The following is a 17,899-nucleotide window of genomic DNA, read 5'->3' on the forward strand; positions in this document are numbered from 1 at the left end:
ATTGAAGTCACGTTTATCATAAAGTTGTTAGATTATCATTTACGTCTTTCTCTAGTAAACTGTGATTCAGACGTGTCAGACTCGGTGGGTCTTGTTTAGAGTTTAAAGGGATATATCGAATCAACGTAAAAATGATAGTGTCGTCCATTAGGGCTGTGCAATAATATCGATATTCCGGTATATTGCGGTTCGTTAACAAAAAATATCGCATTTCGATACGTTTTCCAGTACCGATATACCGGCAAAATGCTTGGTCTTTAGATTTATAAAGAAAAATATGAAATTTGAGATGTCAGAAACGTTTTCAATCGTGCCAAAGGGTACCAAACAGTAAAGGTTTCTGTTGTATGGTTGTATTTCGTTTAAGTGAAGTCAACTAGAACTTTTTTACAACATATTTATAAAAGTTTTATACATTCTGCTTATAAATGGAGGTTAATAAAATGAGAAAAGAGCATTTTAACTGTTATTAAAAATATTGCAATACAGTTTAAAATATCGCAATACGAAATTCCCAACCGATACCCAGCCCTATCGTCCATATATCTAAACATGGAATGGAAGGCCATGCTTCATATGAATACAAAACAGGTCTGCTCATAATGGGGTACAATTATTACCCATGGGAATTCCAAAAGATTGTTGGAAGACGAACTCCAATAACTACGTTGAAATGTCAATCAGAAACTCAAACATCTTTTCATTATCAACTTTGGAATACTTGTGTAGAATCAGCATACTTTTGAAAAACTTTAACCTTTGCCATAACGTTTGAACAGTTGGTGCTAGGGCTTATATGTTTTGCAAGTTTCTTTCTTATGACAAGGCCTTCCCCTGTGCACTATTAATTTTGACCTTGGAGTTTGACCCAGTTTTAGAAAACATTAACCTTGACGATAGCTTTTGAACGGTTGGTGCTTGGACTTTTGTATTTACCAGGTAAATCCAATGACACAAATCCTTTCTTTGGGTAACATGTTTGATCTCGAGACCTTGGAGTTTGACTTGCATTTGAGAAACTTTAATCTTCGCCTTAAGCTGCCATACGGGGGCAAACACATCTTGTTGAAAAAAAAAAATGATGTGGATGCTTTTTCAAAAGTAGGTCAAACACCAGGTAAAGGTCAAAATTGTTGGTATCCAAAGGAGGGTCATGTCACAAGGAATATACCTGTGAAATATGAAAGCTCTAGTGCTAACTGTTGAAAAGTTATGGTCAAGATTAAATTTTTTTTAAAGTGGGTCAAACTCTAAGGTAAAGGTAAAAAATATTTAAACCCATGGAAAGGTCTGTTCACGATGAATACACGTGTGAAGTATGAAAGCCCTAGCACCAACTGTTTGAAAGTTATGGCCAAAGTTAAAGTTGGGTAAATTTTTGCTAAAGTAGGTCAAAGTCAAATATGTTGGTACCGAAAGGAAGGTATTGTCACAAGGAATATACATGTGAAATATGAAAGCCATATATCCAACCAATCAAAAGTGATTGACAATGTTAAAGATTTTGCGGACAAACAGACAGACGGACGGACAGGGCAAAAACTATATACCCCCGAATCTTCGATTACGGGGGCATAAAATACAAATAGTAATAAATACATTTTTATGAAATAACGCATCACTACTCACAGATAATTGAATTTGTATTATCTTCATGCTGCAGATTCTGAATCTCAATCTAACACTCTTTAACTAAAGAATTGCATTTTTTAACTACTTAAAAGAGAAAAACTATATTGAGTTGAACATATTTTATTGTGATGCACAAAAGGATCGAAAACAAGTTCTGATTATTTACAAGTGCCTCTCCTGGTGTTAGTTAATAATTAAAATATAAACTAAATTATAAAGTGTGTATATCATATAATCACTGTATGAATAGTACATGCTACAATGTATGTATAAAAACAACATTTTCAGAGGTAAATGTAGTTGAAATCAAAACCATTAAGACATGCTATTAATGCAAAATGGTTAGAACAAGATCTGTGATAATTGTTTTATTCTCTGATTATGATCATTATACATTTTCAATCCATTGTAAAAATTACTAAAAATGACGCCTTTCGAGTTGGACTTACCTAAAACTGATGAGCAATATAACACCCATTCAGAAGAATAGAAAGCTGCTAATCAAGATTCTTATCTTTTATAAATTTGACTAGTTCTGACACGGTATGTAAACAGTGCTCCCTGATGATTAGCATTCGGTGTATCAGACTAGGAACATAATCATTGACATCACTCTGAAATTCGGTGTAAATTTGTGACGCTAAATCATCCATGTGCTCAATAAAGGAGTTAGAGAGTTTCTGTGACCGACCGTTCTCGTGAACTGCTGAGACGGCAGTATATTCGGCAAGATGGCGAATCTCAAGGTAGAGCTTAATCATATCTTGTAGAAAACCATGGACTTTGGACAAAAGGCTGTTCTCTTTTGACTTGTATCCTGCCAATAAGCCTGCAATTTTTAATGACGATTTCAGTCCAAGAGTTCGAATTTTGAGACGCACAGAATGAGTTTTACTTTTCATAAGTAATGTTCTCGAGTGTGCTCTTCCTACACGTTGATTTACAGCAACTTGAATGAGTTTCGGTTCCTTTTTCATTTTCATTGGAAGGAGTAGATCTGCAGCAATGTATTTTTTAGTTGTACGATGAAGGTCTCCATGTTTCTCACGATGACAGAGATCACTAACTTGATGATTTACTCTAAAAATTCCACGACATCCCCAACAGAAGCAAATGCCACAAACACATACCACCGAGAAACACCCACCCTGTTTCTCAATAAATTGATTGCAATTCGGACAATTTTTTCCCCGCACCTGGAGCTCGGTGGATGAAATATCATCAATACTGAATTCTATATCAATTCCCTTTCCCCTCAAAAAATTCCAATATTCTTGGGATGTTTCACATGTAGCAGGCCAATGAGGAAACTTGAAGCAATTGGAACAAAATTCGGTTCCACATTCGCATGTGGTATTGGTGTGATTAATATTAGTTAAAGATGCTGAGATGACACGACCACATTTTTCGTTTGGACAGTATTTGCACTGACTCCGTGCTAAATTTTCCTTCTGCCGAATCAAGTATTTCCGGACATCGGTAATGTTCAAAACTTGTAAAATAAGTGTGAAGTCCACTTCTTTCTCACAATCAAATTCAGGGCACAGAAGCTTGGAAAAATTTTGTTGCTTTAGATGTTCTCTCCAGCAACTTCTACAAAACCAATGGCCGCAGCGCTCCATCGCGATTCCTGGTCTGTTCTCGTTCATTGCCTCAAAGCAGATGTAACATGTTTCTGGTGGAAAAGACTTACATCCCACATCCAAGTGTTTGTTTACTTCATATCTTTCTATGGTACTCAATACAGCTTCAGTAAAAGCATCTTCTTCAGTTAAAGTGGACGCTCCTTGGAGCAAACACGAATTTAAAGCATTATATGCCGTCTCACTTTCTCCTTTTAGGTAGACTTTAGGCCTTGCAAATTGTTCTTGCGTATAAAACTTGATTTGAGATACAGCCTGGCTAATTACAGATTCCAATGACCCAGCATAGTAATCAAAAAGGGTTTCTAACTCTATAGTTTCTGAGTCAATATTAACATTCATGTATACATCGAATATCTCTTCTCCGTCCAAGGAAGCTTTGTAAACATCATGAGTGAAAATCAGGATTGTAGTTATGTCCATCAAGAATGCCTTGTACATCATTCGGATGTGCTGTTTCATCATAGATTTTACCTCATCTGTTATGTTTATGATGAAAGAACGAGGAAATGTCTTACATTCCATATACATTTTACCAGATCTGAATTTCAAGAATTCGGGTCTTGTCTCTGCGTTTGGCAAAACCACTTTCTTGGGAACCATTATTTGTTGCGGTTGTCTAGAATATAAAAAATCTATTCCGATTGTTTTATTACACGTCGGTTCTGATGTGGGATTAGGTTCGTCGACATACACAAGTTTGCCTTTTTTGTTTCTCACATCCTCGCTGTGTTTATGGTTCATTTTTTTGGTCGACTTCTCAAAGATCTGTTTGGTTTTTTGTGCTGATTTGAGAACATCAGCAGCTGTAAAGAAACTCTGGGGTCGCTGATACTCGGCTTGAAAGAGGTCATCATCGTAACCATCAATCTCCTCGTCCTCTTCCCAAATATCATCTTCGTAGCTATCTACCACGTCAAACTTTAACTGCATACAATGTCTCCGTTTTCCTTTCTGTTTCTTTGTACTGAGTTGTACATCGGTATCGTGAAGCGGTCTGATGTATTTTTGGTTGTGAGTGAGAGAGCTTGTGATCGGAGTTGGTAGGAAAATTTCAACATTTATTTCGGGTTCCAAACATTCATTGACTGCTTTATCTTCTGTTACTTTCTCTTTTTCCTTACTAGGCAACTGGGGTTCTTTCTTCACACTTGAAACATTGAAATACCGCTTTTTAGATGGTACAGCTTTTCTGGTTGGTCCTTTAGAAGCATAAAATCCCAGGCAGTTGGCTGTTTTTCTTAGTTTGTGTTTTTCGGTGAGTTGAACTTTAGGCCCTTCCTCGCTGAATCCCCCGAGGAGTATGTGTTCCTTGAGGACTGTAGGCAGGACCCAGCGACCTTTTTTACTGAGGGAGTAGGCCACGTCGTCAGTGGCAATGCCAAAGTCCTGTAGAAGGCGAAGATTAGTGGAATTCTTAACTTTTCTTACAAGACAGGACTGTTTTCTATACGTCTTGGTATATCTGGAAGAAGACGGAAAAATAATTATAGTTACTATTCATTTGGATAATTTTATACATGTACAGGTATCAAAACCTATCAATAAATAGTTTGAATTTCCCAATTCCCAGTCGCTCATTAACATTAAATCACAAGCCGTTTACTAATGGCCTGTACTTTGTAAATGAATGGTTCAAAAAAATGTAAAGGATATTGAAAATTCCCTCAACAGCCCCCCCCCCCCCCAAAGAACTAGCAAAGTTTCCTTGCATTTGAATGCACATTCAGTTCCCTAGCTGCGAGGTGTTTTATTTGGACATACCCCCTGCCCCCCCCCCCCTCCCCTTCCAGAAAAAGCCCACTTGCATTTCAAGTCTTATTTAACTTGGTATGTATTAAGTAATTTAATACATTTTCTTGATATACAAAATACTTTCCGTGTGCTTACTCGAAGCTTTAATGAAAACGTAAAGAATATCTAAAATGGAGATTCCACCATTTGCTGCAATAATTTAAGCAGTGCCAAGTCTTTCACAAAACTCTATTTCTAAGCTTATGTAAATTTTGAAAATTTACATCTGTATGTTACTTTTTATAAACATTTATTCTCTCAATTTCTGTATTTTTTTAAAAATATTTTTTCATATTTTTTTTTGTTTTACTTTATCTAGGCCTTACTTTATTTGATCTACCAGTCTACATCATTAACAAAACTTACTTGCTGTGTGACGCACGCAGGGTATTCCCTGAGTGAACTCCACACTTTGTTGTTTTATGCACCATTTTGAAAGAAGTCAGTTGTATATAGTGTTTTACTTCTTTGTTGATGTTGCTTATGTCGGTGATTCCGCCTGTGTTAGAAAAAGAATTGTTGTTCTGTCCGTTTAAATAGTTTTCATTTACATTGCCGGCCTGTGGTGCAATCTTTGTGTTTAAACGTCACGGTTTAAAATTAGATTATTAGAGCGAGCCTGTGCGCTTTCGGGTAGCCTCTGTCATGTACATATAAGATGGTACGAAAATGCCCTATATATATATATATATACATACATACATACACACCCACACACACACCCACACCCACACACCCTCACACTCACACCCTCACACACACACCCTCACACACACACACACACACACACACACACACACACACACATATATATATATATATATATATATATATATATATATATATATATATATATATATATATATATATATATATATATATTTTACAAATTCCTCTTCCTTTTCATATTTCCATTTAATTTTGAAGTGCCACCGATTTGTAAATAATTCAATTAAATCACTCGCATTTAGGCTAAATTGTTGGTGTTCACCAGCTGGTCACGGACTGGCAGTACTTGTCAATGCAACAATATACTAGTAGTTCTGAATCAAGATAAATTATCTCATCATGTGGATATAGCTATAGCAATAAAATGTGATAAATTATCTCATCATGTCGATATAGCTATAGCAATAAAATGTGATAAATTATCTCATCATGTCGATATAGCTATAGCAATAAAATGTGATAAATTATCTCATCATGTCGATATAGCTATAGCAATAAAATGTGATAAATTATCTTGACTAGAGATAGATAAGTAAACGCTGTCGACTAAACCAGACGGGATAGTTATCTTGACAAGACTTGATATTTTATTTTGGCAAAAATTATCTGGTTGGCATAAATATGGCGCCATAACCACTACATGTTTAGTTACGACATTCTCTTAATGTAAGCACATCTACTATACCTGTTAATAGCTTGATGTCGTACCATGTGGCAATCTGATTAAAATCAGATCCTTTGATCCGCTCACATAGATCGCTACACAAGGATCAGATCCTTGTGTAGCGATCTATGTGAGTGGATCAAAGGATCTGATTTTAATCAGATTGCTTGTGGCAATGTAAGGCAGTTGGACCAAAACGCCAAATCCGTGTTTTACTAAAGAACGTACGACTAAGACCAAAAACTTAGGTAATTGTAAAATCTTACAAAATTAATGATTTTATTAGAAATTGCCTGTATAGATATATCATACTAAATTCTTTTTAAAAATATTAAAACTTTAGTTTCATACTTATGTATAAAAGAAAGTTATATGCAAAATTACATTTTGGTCTTAGTTGTAAGATCTTTTGTAAAACGGGGCCCAGTTACTTAACAATAACGTAATGTTTCCATACAAAACAAAGAAAGAAAGATAAATCTTCGATTTCTTTTTGCAGGCGATGTTTACAAGGTTACATCAATAACTTGCATAAGCAGGATATGACAGAAAATAACTTATATAAGATTTTTTGATCTACAAATGACGAGGAGTAAAATTGTAGTCATGCGGCATTACTTTAAGCTAAAATAAGAAATAAACTTAAGGAGGCTGGGGGGTCAACAAATTAACCACCAGATTTAACTTAATTTTTTTTAGATATGATATCTTAAGCTGTCAACTATCATTTGGCAAAGAAAAATTTCAAAAATTTTAGTTTTAAAATTTGATCATTTTCTATATCTTCATATGGAGCTCTTCTTCTAAAGGAGATCAATATAGTCTAAAAATGGCCACAACCCCCCAGTCTCTTTAACATGTACAGTTTGACAATTTTTGTTAGAATCTAGTTAGGGGGGGGGGGGGTATCAAAAAACAATAAACGCCGGTATCAGTAGTTGTCATGATGTTGTTCTCGCATTCATAACTTATGGTTTTTCCCTCTCTTTTTCCTGTATTTGTTACTTTTGTAATCTCACAAACACGGTCTTGTATGCGTTTCTGTTCATATAAATCTATACTTTGCATTCTAATATCTATGTATCTTACTATGTTGGTAAAAAATCTGTATTTGAAATAAAAAAGAAGATATAGTTAAATGAAATTAAAGAAAAGAAAAACGAATCATAACGCAATATCTTAAGAGATATTGTCTGTAACCATTTAAGGTACCGTACATAAACCCTCTGTTCACTCAGATTAAATGTTACTTTAATTCATATGATTTTTTTAAAAAAAAATGTATTTTATAAGTGAAATACAAACAATGATATTGTAGCTTGCGGGGCAAAATTAAATTAAAAAGACATTTGAACTTGACAAATTTATAAAGGAATAATAGACATTTACCCCATTAAGAGTTATCTCTCTTATCAGAGTATAAATGAACCTTAAACGTTTTGGCACGCATGGGCACCGATTTTGATGAAACTTTGTCCAATATAACAAGAAGACACTAGAAACATGTATCAAATAAAATTTGGTTTTTATGTGTCTTAAATGCTATATGAAAAGCCGGGAAAGTTTGAAAAAATGAGATTTTCAACTTCTTTGAATCACATAGCAACCAATTTTTTGGAGAGTTTGGAGAAATTTTGAGACTATGCGTGCCACAGCTCCTATATAATATATAATTATTTAATGCCTGAGCAGTCAATAGATCAGAATATTTTTCCCGAGGTGCAGGGAACAGCTCAGTGTGTTCTATTGCCCGAGGCCAACGGCCGATCGAGGGCAATAGAACACATTGAGCTGTTCCCTGCACCAAAGGAAAAATTTTCTGGTCTATTGACTGTTCAGGCATTAAATAATTGTTTGTTTGTTTTTTACCTAATTCCATTTTCAGCATTAAATTAGTGTTTACAATATTGTATATTACAGAAGGTTCCTGTACCATTATGCATTAAAATCATTGTAAATAATATTATTATTATTGATAATTTTAATTTGTAATTAAATATTGTAAATTATTACATAGAATGGCTCTAAACCTGTAAAACTTTCGCGATATATAACTTAAGTTTATTCCTTTAACTATAACTATTTAGCATAGGTTCATTTTCGATTCTAATACTTGTTTGAGTTTAATAAGTTGAAAATCAAACGGAGCAGAATCATTCAGAGGAAAAGAGTTGACAAAAAGGACAATTAATGGAAAGGAATGATGCGCATTAAGCAACATGAAATAACTACTAACTTTATGTAGATGCAGCATATAGGGAGATCAAACGCATATCATTCGCAAATTTATATATAGTGTATACAAAGTATCTGCATTATATTATACCATTTATTTCTTTCTGGGGGATTTTCCCCTCAAATTCATATCTTCATGTACCTCTTTCTTAGGTCATGTGCATTTACTCGGAATAATTATACAGTTTTTCTGAATTCAATAGATTTTATAAGCATATACGTTTCGATGGTAAAATTTTCTTTATACAAAAAATATACAGTAGGTTTTCCTGGTTTCTCACCCTCTTAACGTCCTTTTTCACAGTAAAGTAGAGACTATATTTCTTTACTTGATTTGTTATTTGAATTTGAAATATTTTACAATTAGAAAAATCAATGCCCCTTTTTTTAAAATATATATATATATATATATATATATACATGTATAAATTACAATATATGATCAAATCAAATCAAAGTATCCTTTTTTCATGACTTTAGTCTCATCCGTGTTTACTTAGGTCTATTTGATAACACATTTTAGTATTTGTTATTTATATTGGTTTTACTATTTATTATTTTTGTTTATATACATAGAGTTAGAAAAATCAATGCCCCTTTTTTTAAAATATATATATATATATATATACATGTATATATATATATATATATATATATATATATATATATATATATATATATATATATATATATATATATATATATATATATATATATACACCAACAATTGATATTCTCTGTATAGTGTGAAATTAAAGTTACAGTGAAACAAATCATGTATATGCAAACCCTCATTAACTTGGCTTTTTTAATTGCAGCAACACCAACTTTTTACATGTAGATCACATGTCTGCTATTATTTCCTGTTAAAGAAGATTGTCTTTGCTAATTTATAATTTTAGTCTCGCCGTTGAAGTGGGTCTGTAAAACTGTATTGCTTGTCATATCAGTGAAATTAAGAATCTATTTATATTTGTTTGAAGGTAGAAATTCCAATGGTTACAACTGTGCGTGTGGTATTGATACAGGATAACTGTCACCCTGTTCATGTAATTCTTTCCAGATAACAAGTAAACAAAAAAATGTAGTTAAAAAATCATATACATGTATAAGGAAAAAAAATTCTATAGTTTGGATATGTTCCTTTTGTTATCAGTGTCCGTTACACTAAATAATCCCTGGTGTATTTTTCTCCGTGTTTATGTTTAAATTACATTTTTTGATTCTTTTGAATATTATCAATAAGTGTTTTCAGAACAAAGATTTTTTAATATTTTATTTTAGGATGAAAAAATCTTTTATTCCACATTTTCATTATGCATATTTCAAAATATACAAAAAAAGTGAGGTTTAATATCCCCAGATGGAGTACAGAGAAGTAGTTCTTGTACAATTGTATTTGAATGGTAATTTTCCTCGTACTAATATTGCTTTGAAAATAAAAACTCGGACAGGATGATGGATATTATTATATTTTGTTTATATGGGATTTGTGTTGACACTGTCTTACGCTCGAAAGGGGAATTCTCTGTAATCACTCCGTAAATTATTTTTAAACACATGTATTTTTACGATGCTCAAATGAACTCGTGTCACGCAGCTAAGACACGCATATCCAAACATTTCTAACGTAGAGTAAAATCGATAGAAAAACAATCGAGATCTCATTCATTAATTTCACAATTATCGATGTCATTTAGTTTTCATTTGTGCAGCAGCAGCAGTAGACGTCTGCTGTAAATCTATTATATAATCATGAAGCTATGAACAGAGGTACACGGACTTAATGGGATTAGACTGTCTTTTAAAGGATAATAACAGAAATTAACAATTCATCGAAGGACAAATCTATCGATCGACGATTTCCAATATGGCGCTCAGCGTCTGTTCATAGCATTCATTAGGTTTCATGGCAAAAATCGAACGCTTGTGAAAAATGTCCTTCATAAGAAGACAGCGGCAGTAGATATTATGGACTCAGTTCTCTGGATTTATCACATGTACTGGGAAAAAGGGAACACGGACTGCTGTTGACATTTTTACAAATACGCATCCGCTCGGATCGATAAAGCTCAGATGAAGATGTTCTCTCTCTGTTCGTCTCAGAGTACAGGGTCTGACAAAAATGACTGATGTAAATATTGACCAAGTCGCTATAACCGGACCATGGCTGTGACTGCTATTGACTTGCACTTGGAGGGAGCTAACACGGTTTATTTCTCTGGACACAGAGTGAAGGGAGCACTAGTTGTCCATATCGGTGTGCCTATTATCATTGCAGGTAAGTCCTCCATAACCTAATGATGACGGCTCGTATAGGGTGTGGTTAGCGGGTAGGTTTTATATCCACTCACATTTAAGTGGATTCATTACAGATAAAATTTAAACATAAAAAATCTTGTTAACACAGATGAGTGTATAATTGATTTTTATTTTATAACATGAAAATGGATTGATGCCGTGCTGGAAAATCACAAGAGTCCTGTTCCTTTGCCTGACTCCTTTTGATATGGTTCTTGGCACCTCTTACGTTAAATAAAAAAATCAATTACATCAACGTTCTTTGTCACCAGATAAGGAAATTAAGTTTATGAGGATATGGCCAAGTCCCTTTTGTACTGTTATTGCTCAAATACAGGCATTTAACAGATAACTTCATTAGGTGTTCGAGTCTGCTGGGGTTTCGATCAGATCTTCTACAGCTATATGAAAACCCCGACCCTGTGCACATTGATATTGGTTTTATGATATCTGTTCAATGAATCATTGACATTCTTTGATAAAAGTTCACTTGAGGAATCGGGAATCATTTTCTTACGATTTTAAATAAGTACATGCAGGACAGATTCGTTATAAATGTTAATTGCAAATTTGAATTGGAAAAATATATGAAAAAATCAAATAAGAATTGTTAAATGCTTGCACTTAAAAAAATACGAACAAAAACTAATAATTTGTAAGTTCAATAACGCCGTCCTTTTGTTATCAGGATTTATACCTGAAAATGAACTGACGATTTAGGGGAAAAATGGTTTTCATTGTTTTATAAATACACTGTATATATGTACTATGTAATGGTTTTCCTTCTGCTTTTTTTTGGCAAGCTATAAAGCACCATAAGCTAGAAGTCCGACTTATTGTCAGTGGTGGTATAATAGTAAACAATGTACGAGTGTGCACTTTATTGAAGAACCACGTGTCTTTTATGTTTTGAAGGAGTAGAAGTTCGATTTAGGGGAGCAGCCCGCGCCAAATGGAGTGAAAGTGTGCAGCGGGAAACATATAAAACGGACATTGAACATGAAAAGGAAGAAATATACTTTGACGATAGGTTCTGTTTGTGGGGAAGAGGTGAATTCTACATTATTTTTAAAAAATAGTTTTCTTTATTCACGTGAAAAATGGATATTTATTATTTAAATTCTGTCATTGTTGAAATTTTTCTATCTTTTCTGATTACTCATCATAGTAAATGAACAAAGCCGATGGGAAGGAAGAGAGGTTCTACAGAGAGGGCGCCACATGTTTCCATTTCAATATAAAGTTCCGGAGGGAGTACCCTGTTCCTTTGAAGGTCCAGATGCACATGTTCGGTACACTGTTCAGGGGATTATTATTCGGTACAACGGGGAATGTATCAGTACTCGGCGCACGATTAACGTACTACGGGAATTTGATCCAAGTAGAGAGCCCGGTGATTCATCAGCTAACTCGGTAATTTTTTCCGATCTCTATGGTTGGAATATCATTTGTATTTATACTCATGCACCTCACTAAATAATAATAATAATATAAAAAATCAGAACATAACTACATGTACGCCGTGGTGAATGTAACAGCTAAAAAAGGTAAATCTTAAGTACATTGATTGTCTACTCTCAGTATGAGAAATTTTCAAAAGAATGAGGAAGTAATTGCATGAAGAATAGCTACGTATTTCAGTGTAGTTTTAACTGCGCAGATCTTTTGATCATAATTGTAGAAATATAGCCTTATCATGTCACAGTTATTAAGATTGACATAGTAAATAATTGCTTGTCTGTTGCTCAAGAACAAACTCCAGTTTTAAAATGGCAAACAGCACGAACCATACATAGGGAAAAACGGACAGTATACGAATGTCAATATTAGCTTATTTTTATATATTTTGAGATCATTCACGCCAGGAGTTGACAGGAAGTTGCGTTCGAATTGCCAAAAACACTTTCTTCTTATCAAAGGATTCTTTCAAAAGTAAAATTTGCATTATAGCCATGATAAAACAACTTGAAATAATTTTTTTTGTGTGTCCAAAGTTCAAATGGAGAAATGGTTAGCAATTTATTCATGCGATTGATACCACGTGATTTACATGTACATTACTTCTCATTAATATTCATAAGGTCCTGCATAAACTCTAAATTTTCCATTTCTTTAAATTTTGATATTAAACTCTGCAAGCCCGGTTCATTTCGGTTTTTTTCTTCAATGCCTCTGTCTGGGTCATAGTTATATGGGTAGAATTTTGTGTGATTACGTAACAAATTGTTAACGTAATCACACAAAATTCTACCCATATAACTAAAAATAACTGGTATCATGATGTTGTTACAACATCATGATACCAGTTATTTTTAGCAATAAGTAGGTGCACAATGATACACAAAATTGCCATTTTCAAATTAAAAGGACGGTCGTAACTAATCACGAAATGATAAATATATATTATAAAAATAGGCTCTCTACTATACCTATTAGCAGATGCTAGAGGAAGAACTTCGTTAACTTGCAATAAACACTTACATTTCATCATCAAAAATGACAAATTTATACGCCAGTTCTGTGCTCTTTCCTTCAACAAAACAAGTACATACTCTCGCTTCGAATTTTCAAATCAAAAAGGCGGTCGCAACTTTCACTTTGGTATCAACAATCCTATCACTTCCGGTAGAAGATATTTAAAAAAAAATCCAAAATGTCGGAAGAACTTTATTCGAAATATTTAGTAGATAAAAATTTTTGAATTTTTAAAAATATTTTCTCTATATAAACTTTCATGGAATCTGCCGCCATTATAGCTCCAATATGGCCGATATTCAAATGAGCAGAATAAACACCATTTATCCATGTGTAAAATAACAGAGGAGAGGAGCAAATCGTCACCCTTGACTAGCGAAGATGGTTTATTCCATAAACACAAGGAACAGTTAAATTGCAGTTTGTCAAAATATATACCCCCCACCCCCCAAAAAAATAAAAAGAAAAAAATTCTACATATGATCCAATGTGAACAACCTTATATTTTTGAGGTTATCATGTATTACTAATATACCTTATAATTAAAAAAGAAACGTGAGAAATAAAACATTCAAATGCATCACCACTGTACATGTATTTTAGCTGAACATCTTCATATTACAAAATCTCTCCGTGGAAAATTCTCTCTCATAAAAATATTCTAAGCAATCTATTTGAAATTTCAAATCAAGCAAACAAACAATTGAGAAAAATGGTCATTTTGCTTATAATATCTTATTATTTCTTTCTTGTATCCTCTGTATTATATCATATAATTAAAACATCTCTCCTGTTGTCAGTGTTTAATTACCTTTTTTAACCATCTGACTTTAGACACCACATCCTCTAGAGGACTACGCAGAAAAAGCAGTCCACACGGTTTGTTGCAGACCAGGTCACGTGTCTTGTTCTATTACCCTGCCAAAACGGGCTTATGTTTCCGGAGAAAATCTGCGGACAGAAATTGTTGTGCATAACATGTCTATACGAAAATCTGGTGCTGTCAGTCTTCAACTTAAGCAGGTAACAAACAAAGATAAGAAGCACTGGGGTTGGTTTCAGGATGGGGTGTGTTCATTATAAAAGTTGCCAACTCTAATATGCTCGTAAAGTAAATAAAATCCGCGCCAAACTTCTGTTTTCTATACTTTTCTTATATACTCAGTAATTCGGGGCTTCATGATCTCTGTTTAAGATAGTGAGAATTTTCTACTTATGTTAATTTCGTTTTTATTTGTGTTACTGCTAGGTATCAAGAACATTAAATTTTGGATCGCTCCATTTTTAAAATGGCATGTGCAAATCGGCAGACGGAAAATTCAATCAATTTTTCTCAACGTAGATTCAATCCGCAATCGGTAGGAAAAATGAAGATACAGCTGTACATGTATAGATTCAAATCTTGTGAGTCGAGGTCCCCCGAAATATTAAGATCCAAGATGGCGATTATGGCCCTACTCTTGGGGCCATGATTTGAAGAAAATTAAAACTGCACTCTCTAGGGATGCTTGCATAGTCATATGCCAAATCATGACCCTGCTGTTCTTAGGATTTTTTTCCTATATACAGCAATGTAAAACTTTAATCCCCGATTGTGGTCTTATAAGTCCCGGGGACAAGATATGTACAGTTTTCAATCTACAGTTATTTGCCCTCTACCGACCCAGTTTCTTTTAACTATGGGTCGATATGTAGAAAAAGATTCTTTTTTAAAAACTCGAAACTTTACAACATTGATCGGTTCCATTCCATGTGAGCATTTGATTCGAGTCATTCGATCTTGAGAGGGAAAAAACAAAACAAAACAAGTAACAAATACAAAACAAACAATCAAAACGAAGTTTAAAAAACATGTTTTTACCCTCATCCTCCCCCCCCCCCCCCCAAAAAAAAAAAGAAAGGCAAACTAACAAAACATTTAAATATGCCATGTTACCACAGACAGAGAGACGGAAAGGTATCATTTTTCCGAACATCAGTTTCGCTTTAAAATGGTGGAATCGGCTTTAGGAGAAATCGCACTCTCTATATAACTATTTAACAGAGCAGGATACCCCTCCAGAAAACTGAATCTGGCGTTTGAATTTCCTTGGGAAAATCATACTCTATTGTATTTTTTTGTGAGGGGATTCCTAATTTCTACTCTAGAGCAAATTTTCGGGGGGGGGGGTTACTACATAACCAGTTTCCGGGAGGACAGATTTTAGAGGGGAAAGCTTACTGTACGAGACCAGTTATACATTTATACTTATCTTTTTAGATCATATCATATGGAGGAGTTCATACCCGGACACTGCTCCTAAAAGACCACAAGATTTGTGAGAGTCTTCGTCCAGGGCAGCACAAAACCTGGCGAGACTACCCCCTCCGGATCCCTTCCATGTGTCCCTCCCGGCTCCACATGTGTAAGGTGCTCGATGTCCGGTACTGTATTGCGGTAAGGTCTAATGCTTACAAACATCAGAAGATACGTTTTCACAGACAATATCACAGAAATATTATGGAGCTCATATTCTCCCCCAGTAACTCAAGTCGTTTGTGCATAAATTATCAAGCGCCCTCAGATTTTCATCCCACACACCCCAAAACAAACAAACAAACAAAAATTTCTTGTAAGCTTGAAGTAACATTTTAAAATTTTTGATTTTTATTGTCCCATTTTATCGATCTACTAATAAACCCAGTTTAGATGTTATCCCCACCTACACTGAGAGTTTTTGAATATGATCTCATATTGAAGGTACCTCAGATTCTAAAGTCATGGTTATGATTCACAAAACGTTGACAAAATAAAAAAAAAAAGAATTTTCTTTTTCAAAGATCATGTACATGTATACCATTTCCTTCATTCTTCCAAAAGTTTTATTTGGTTTTTTATAATAATTTTAACAATTGCTTAATTGTCAATGTTTGTCTTATTCATTATTTAGGTTGAGGCAAGCTTTGCTGACTCTGTGCTTTACGCTGGGGTTCCTATCATAATAGCCACTGTGCCCGATCCACATCTTGAATTCTCAAAAATCACATACAAAGGTAAATATTACAAACTAATTTTGAAGAAAGGAATAATTGTCAAGACAGATTCTTTTTTGTTAAGACGTGTAATTTTCACAATGTATATTAATGTGTTTCTGCAGTCAGTGAACCTCCGCTTATGACCGACAAAACTGTAACAGAGTGTTACATTTATGGATGCACTAAAGCGGAAACGGAGGAAGAAGATGTTAAACCAAAATACAAATACTTTGAGGACATGAAAGATCCGAGAAGAGAAAGGGACATTTTAGTCAAACTACGCCAGAGCCCCGGATTAAAACGCAGAAAAGAGAAAGAAAAGTTAAAGGCTGAAAAAGAAAGCAAAGATCAATCTAAGCATCTGTTGAAGCTCAAGTCAGACGAAATTGTTATGGAATCGCGTGCATAGAAAAGAAATTGCGAACCAGAATGGGTGAATGCAAAACCGCTCTTCAATGCCAAATGATTGCTTTACTTGCCAAAGATCCTTCTTATTGCTTGGCAGATGCTTGGTCATCTGAGATCTCGCTGTGCACAGTCTCTGCATGCTGGACATGCTATTCTACAATTTTACGACATGTATTTACACATTAACACTAAAACCATGGCCCTTTAACGGTCTTTCATTCTGTACACTTGCTTTACATCTTTGTTCAGAAAGATTTTTAATGCTTTAACCATTATTTTAGTTCTAAGGTATATTTCCCTGTAGATTCATGGACACACATTTGCTGTTAATGCAACGAATCTCCAGAGAAAATAATCACATTTTATTTGACTCCATCAAGTCCAAGTGTCTTATTGTTGTACTGTATGTGTCCCTGATTAAGATGTTTAATGTTTTGTACACATTTGTAAAAGATTCCCTCTCTTTGAGACAATCGCTGGGCGATGTATAGAACTATTTTTGATTCCATTTATTAATTGTGAACCAGGTGTAAGTAAAGTGGACTACCTTGTTGTGATTGTGACATCTGTTGTGTGCTTGTGTTGAGGAGAATAAAGTCTAGGACTTTCCCAGGTATTTTATCAAATTACATCTTAGCCTGTTTGGAAATGATCACTGAACAGACCCGTGAGTTGTAAGACAGTACATTTTTTTAATTGTAAGATTCTACACAAAAGAAATATTTCATTCCCAATATAATAAATGGAACTTAACAAGGTATGATAAAAGAGGAATACGTTTCATTTTTGGTAGATACAACTCTCTTAATTCCACAGGTACTTGTGGACAGGACCCCCCCCCCCCCCAAATATGCCCCACAGGTCAAAAAATATTTTTATGTAATTTTTTCATAAATTATTCTTCTAGTACACATTTACAATGTATTCCATAAGAAAAATCCAAAAAAATAACGCAGAATTAACGTTTTACTAAAAAATCATACCCGCGGTATTATAAATAGAG

The 17,899-nt window shown here is 34.2% G+C and overlaps 2 protein-coding genes across 2 annotated transcripts; one reads left to right on the plus strand and one right to left on the minus strand.

Moving 5' to 3' along the window:
- Positions 1-2,129: 2,129 nt before the first annotated feature.
- LOC133181497 (uncharacterized) lies at positions 2,130-5,577 on the minus strand. Its single transcript, XM_061315988.1, has 2 exons — positions 5,436-5,577; positions 2,130-4,740 (listed from the first exon to the last, which is right to left on the minus strand). Exons 1-2 carry the CDS (start codon positions 5,498-5,500, stop codon positions 2,130-2,132), a joined length of 2,676 nt encoding a protein of 891 aa, XP_061171972.1. The 5' UTR covers positions 5,501-5,577.
- Positions 5,578-10,351: 4,774 nt separating this feature from the next.
- On the plus strand, positions 10,352-17,479 carry LOC133183208 (arrestin domain-containing protein 17-like). Its single transcript, XM_061318155.1, has 7 exons — positions 10,352-10,978; positions 11,914-12,048; positions 12,167-12,411; positions 14,308-14,496; positions 15,734-15,910; positions 16,404-16,506; positions 16,611-17,479. The coding sequence occupies exons 1-7, from the start codon at positions 10,864-10,866 to the stop codon at positions 16,895-16,897; spliced, it is 1,251 nt and encodes a 416-aa protein (XP_061174139.1). The 5' UTR covers positions 10,352-10,863; the 3' UTR covers positions 16,898-17,479.
- The last annotated feature ends 420 nt before the right edge of the window (positions 17,480-17,899 follow it).

Source organism: Saccostrea echinata, unplaced genomic scaffold, assembly GCF_033153115.1.
Source record: "Saccostrea echinata isolate AGI-Se365-2 ecotype Australia unplaced genomic scaffold, CSIRO_AGI_Sech_v1 ptg000009l, whole genome shotgun sequence".
NCBI classification, from domain to species: Eukaryota; Metazoa; Mollusca; class Bivalvia; order Ostreida; family Ostreidae; genus Saccostrea; species Saccostrea echinata.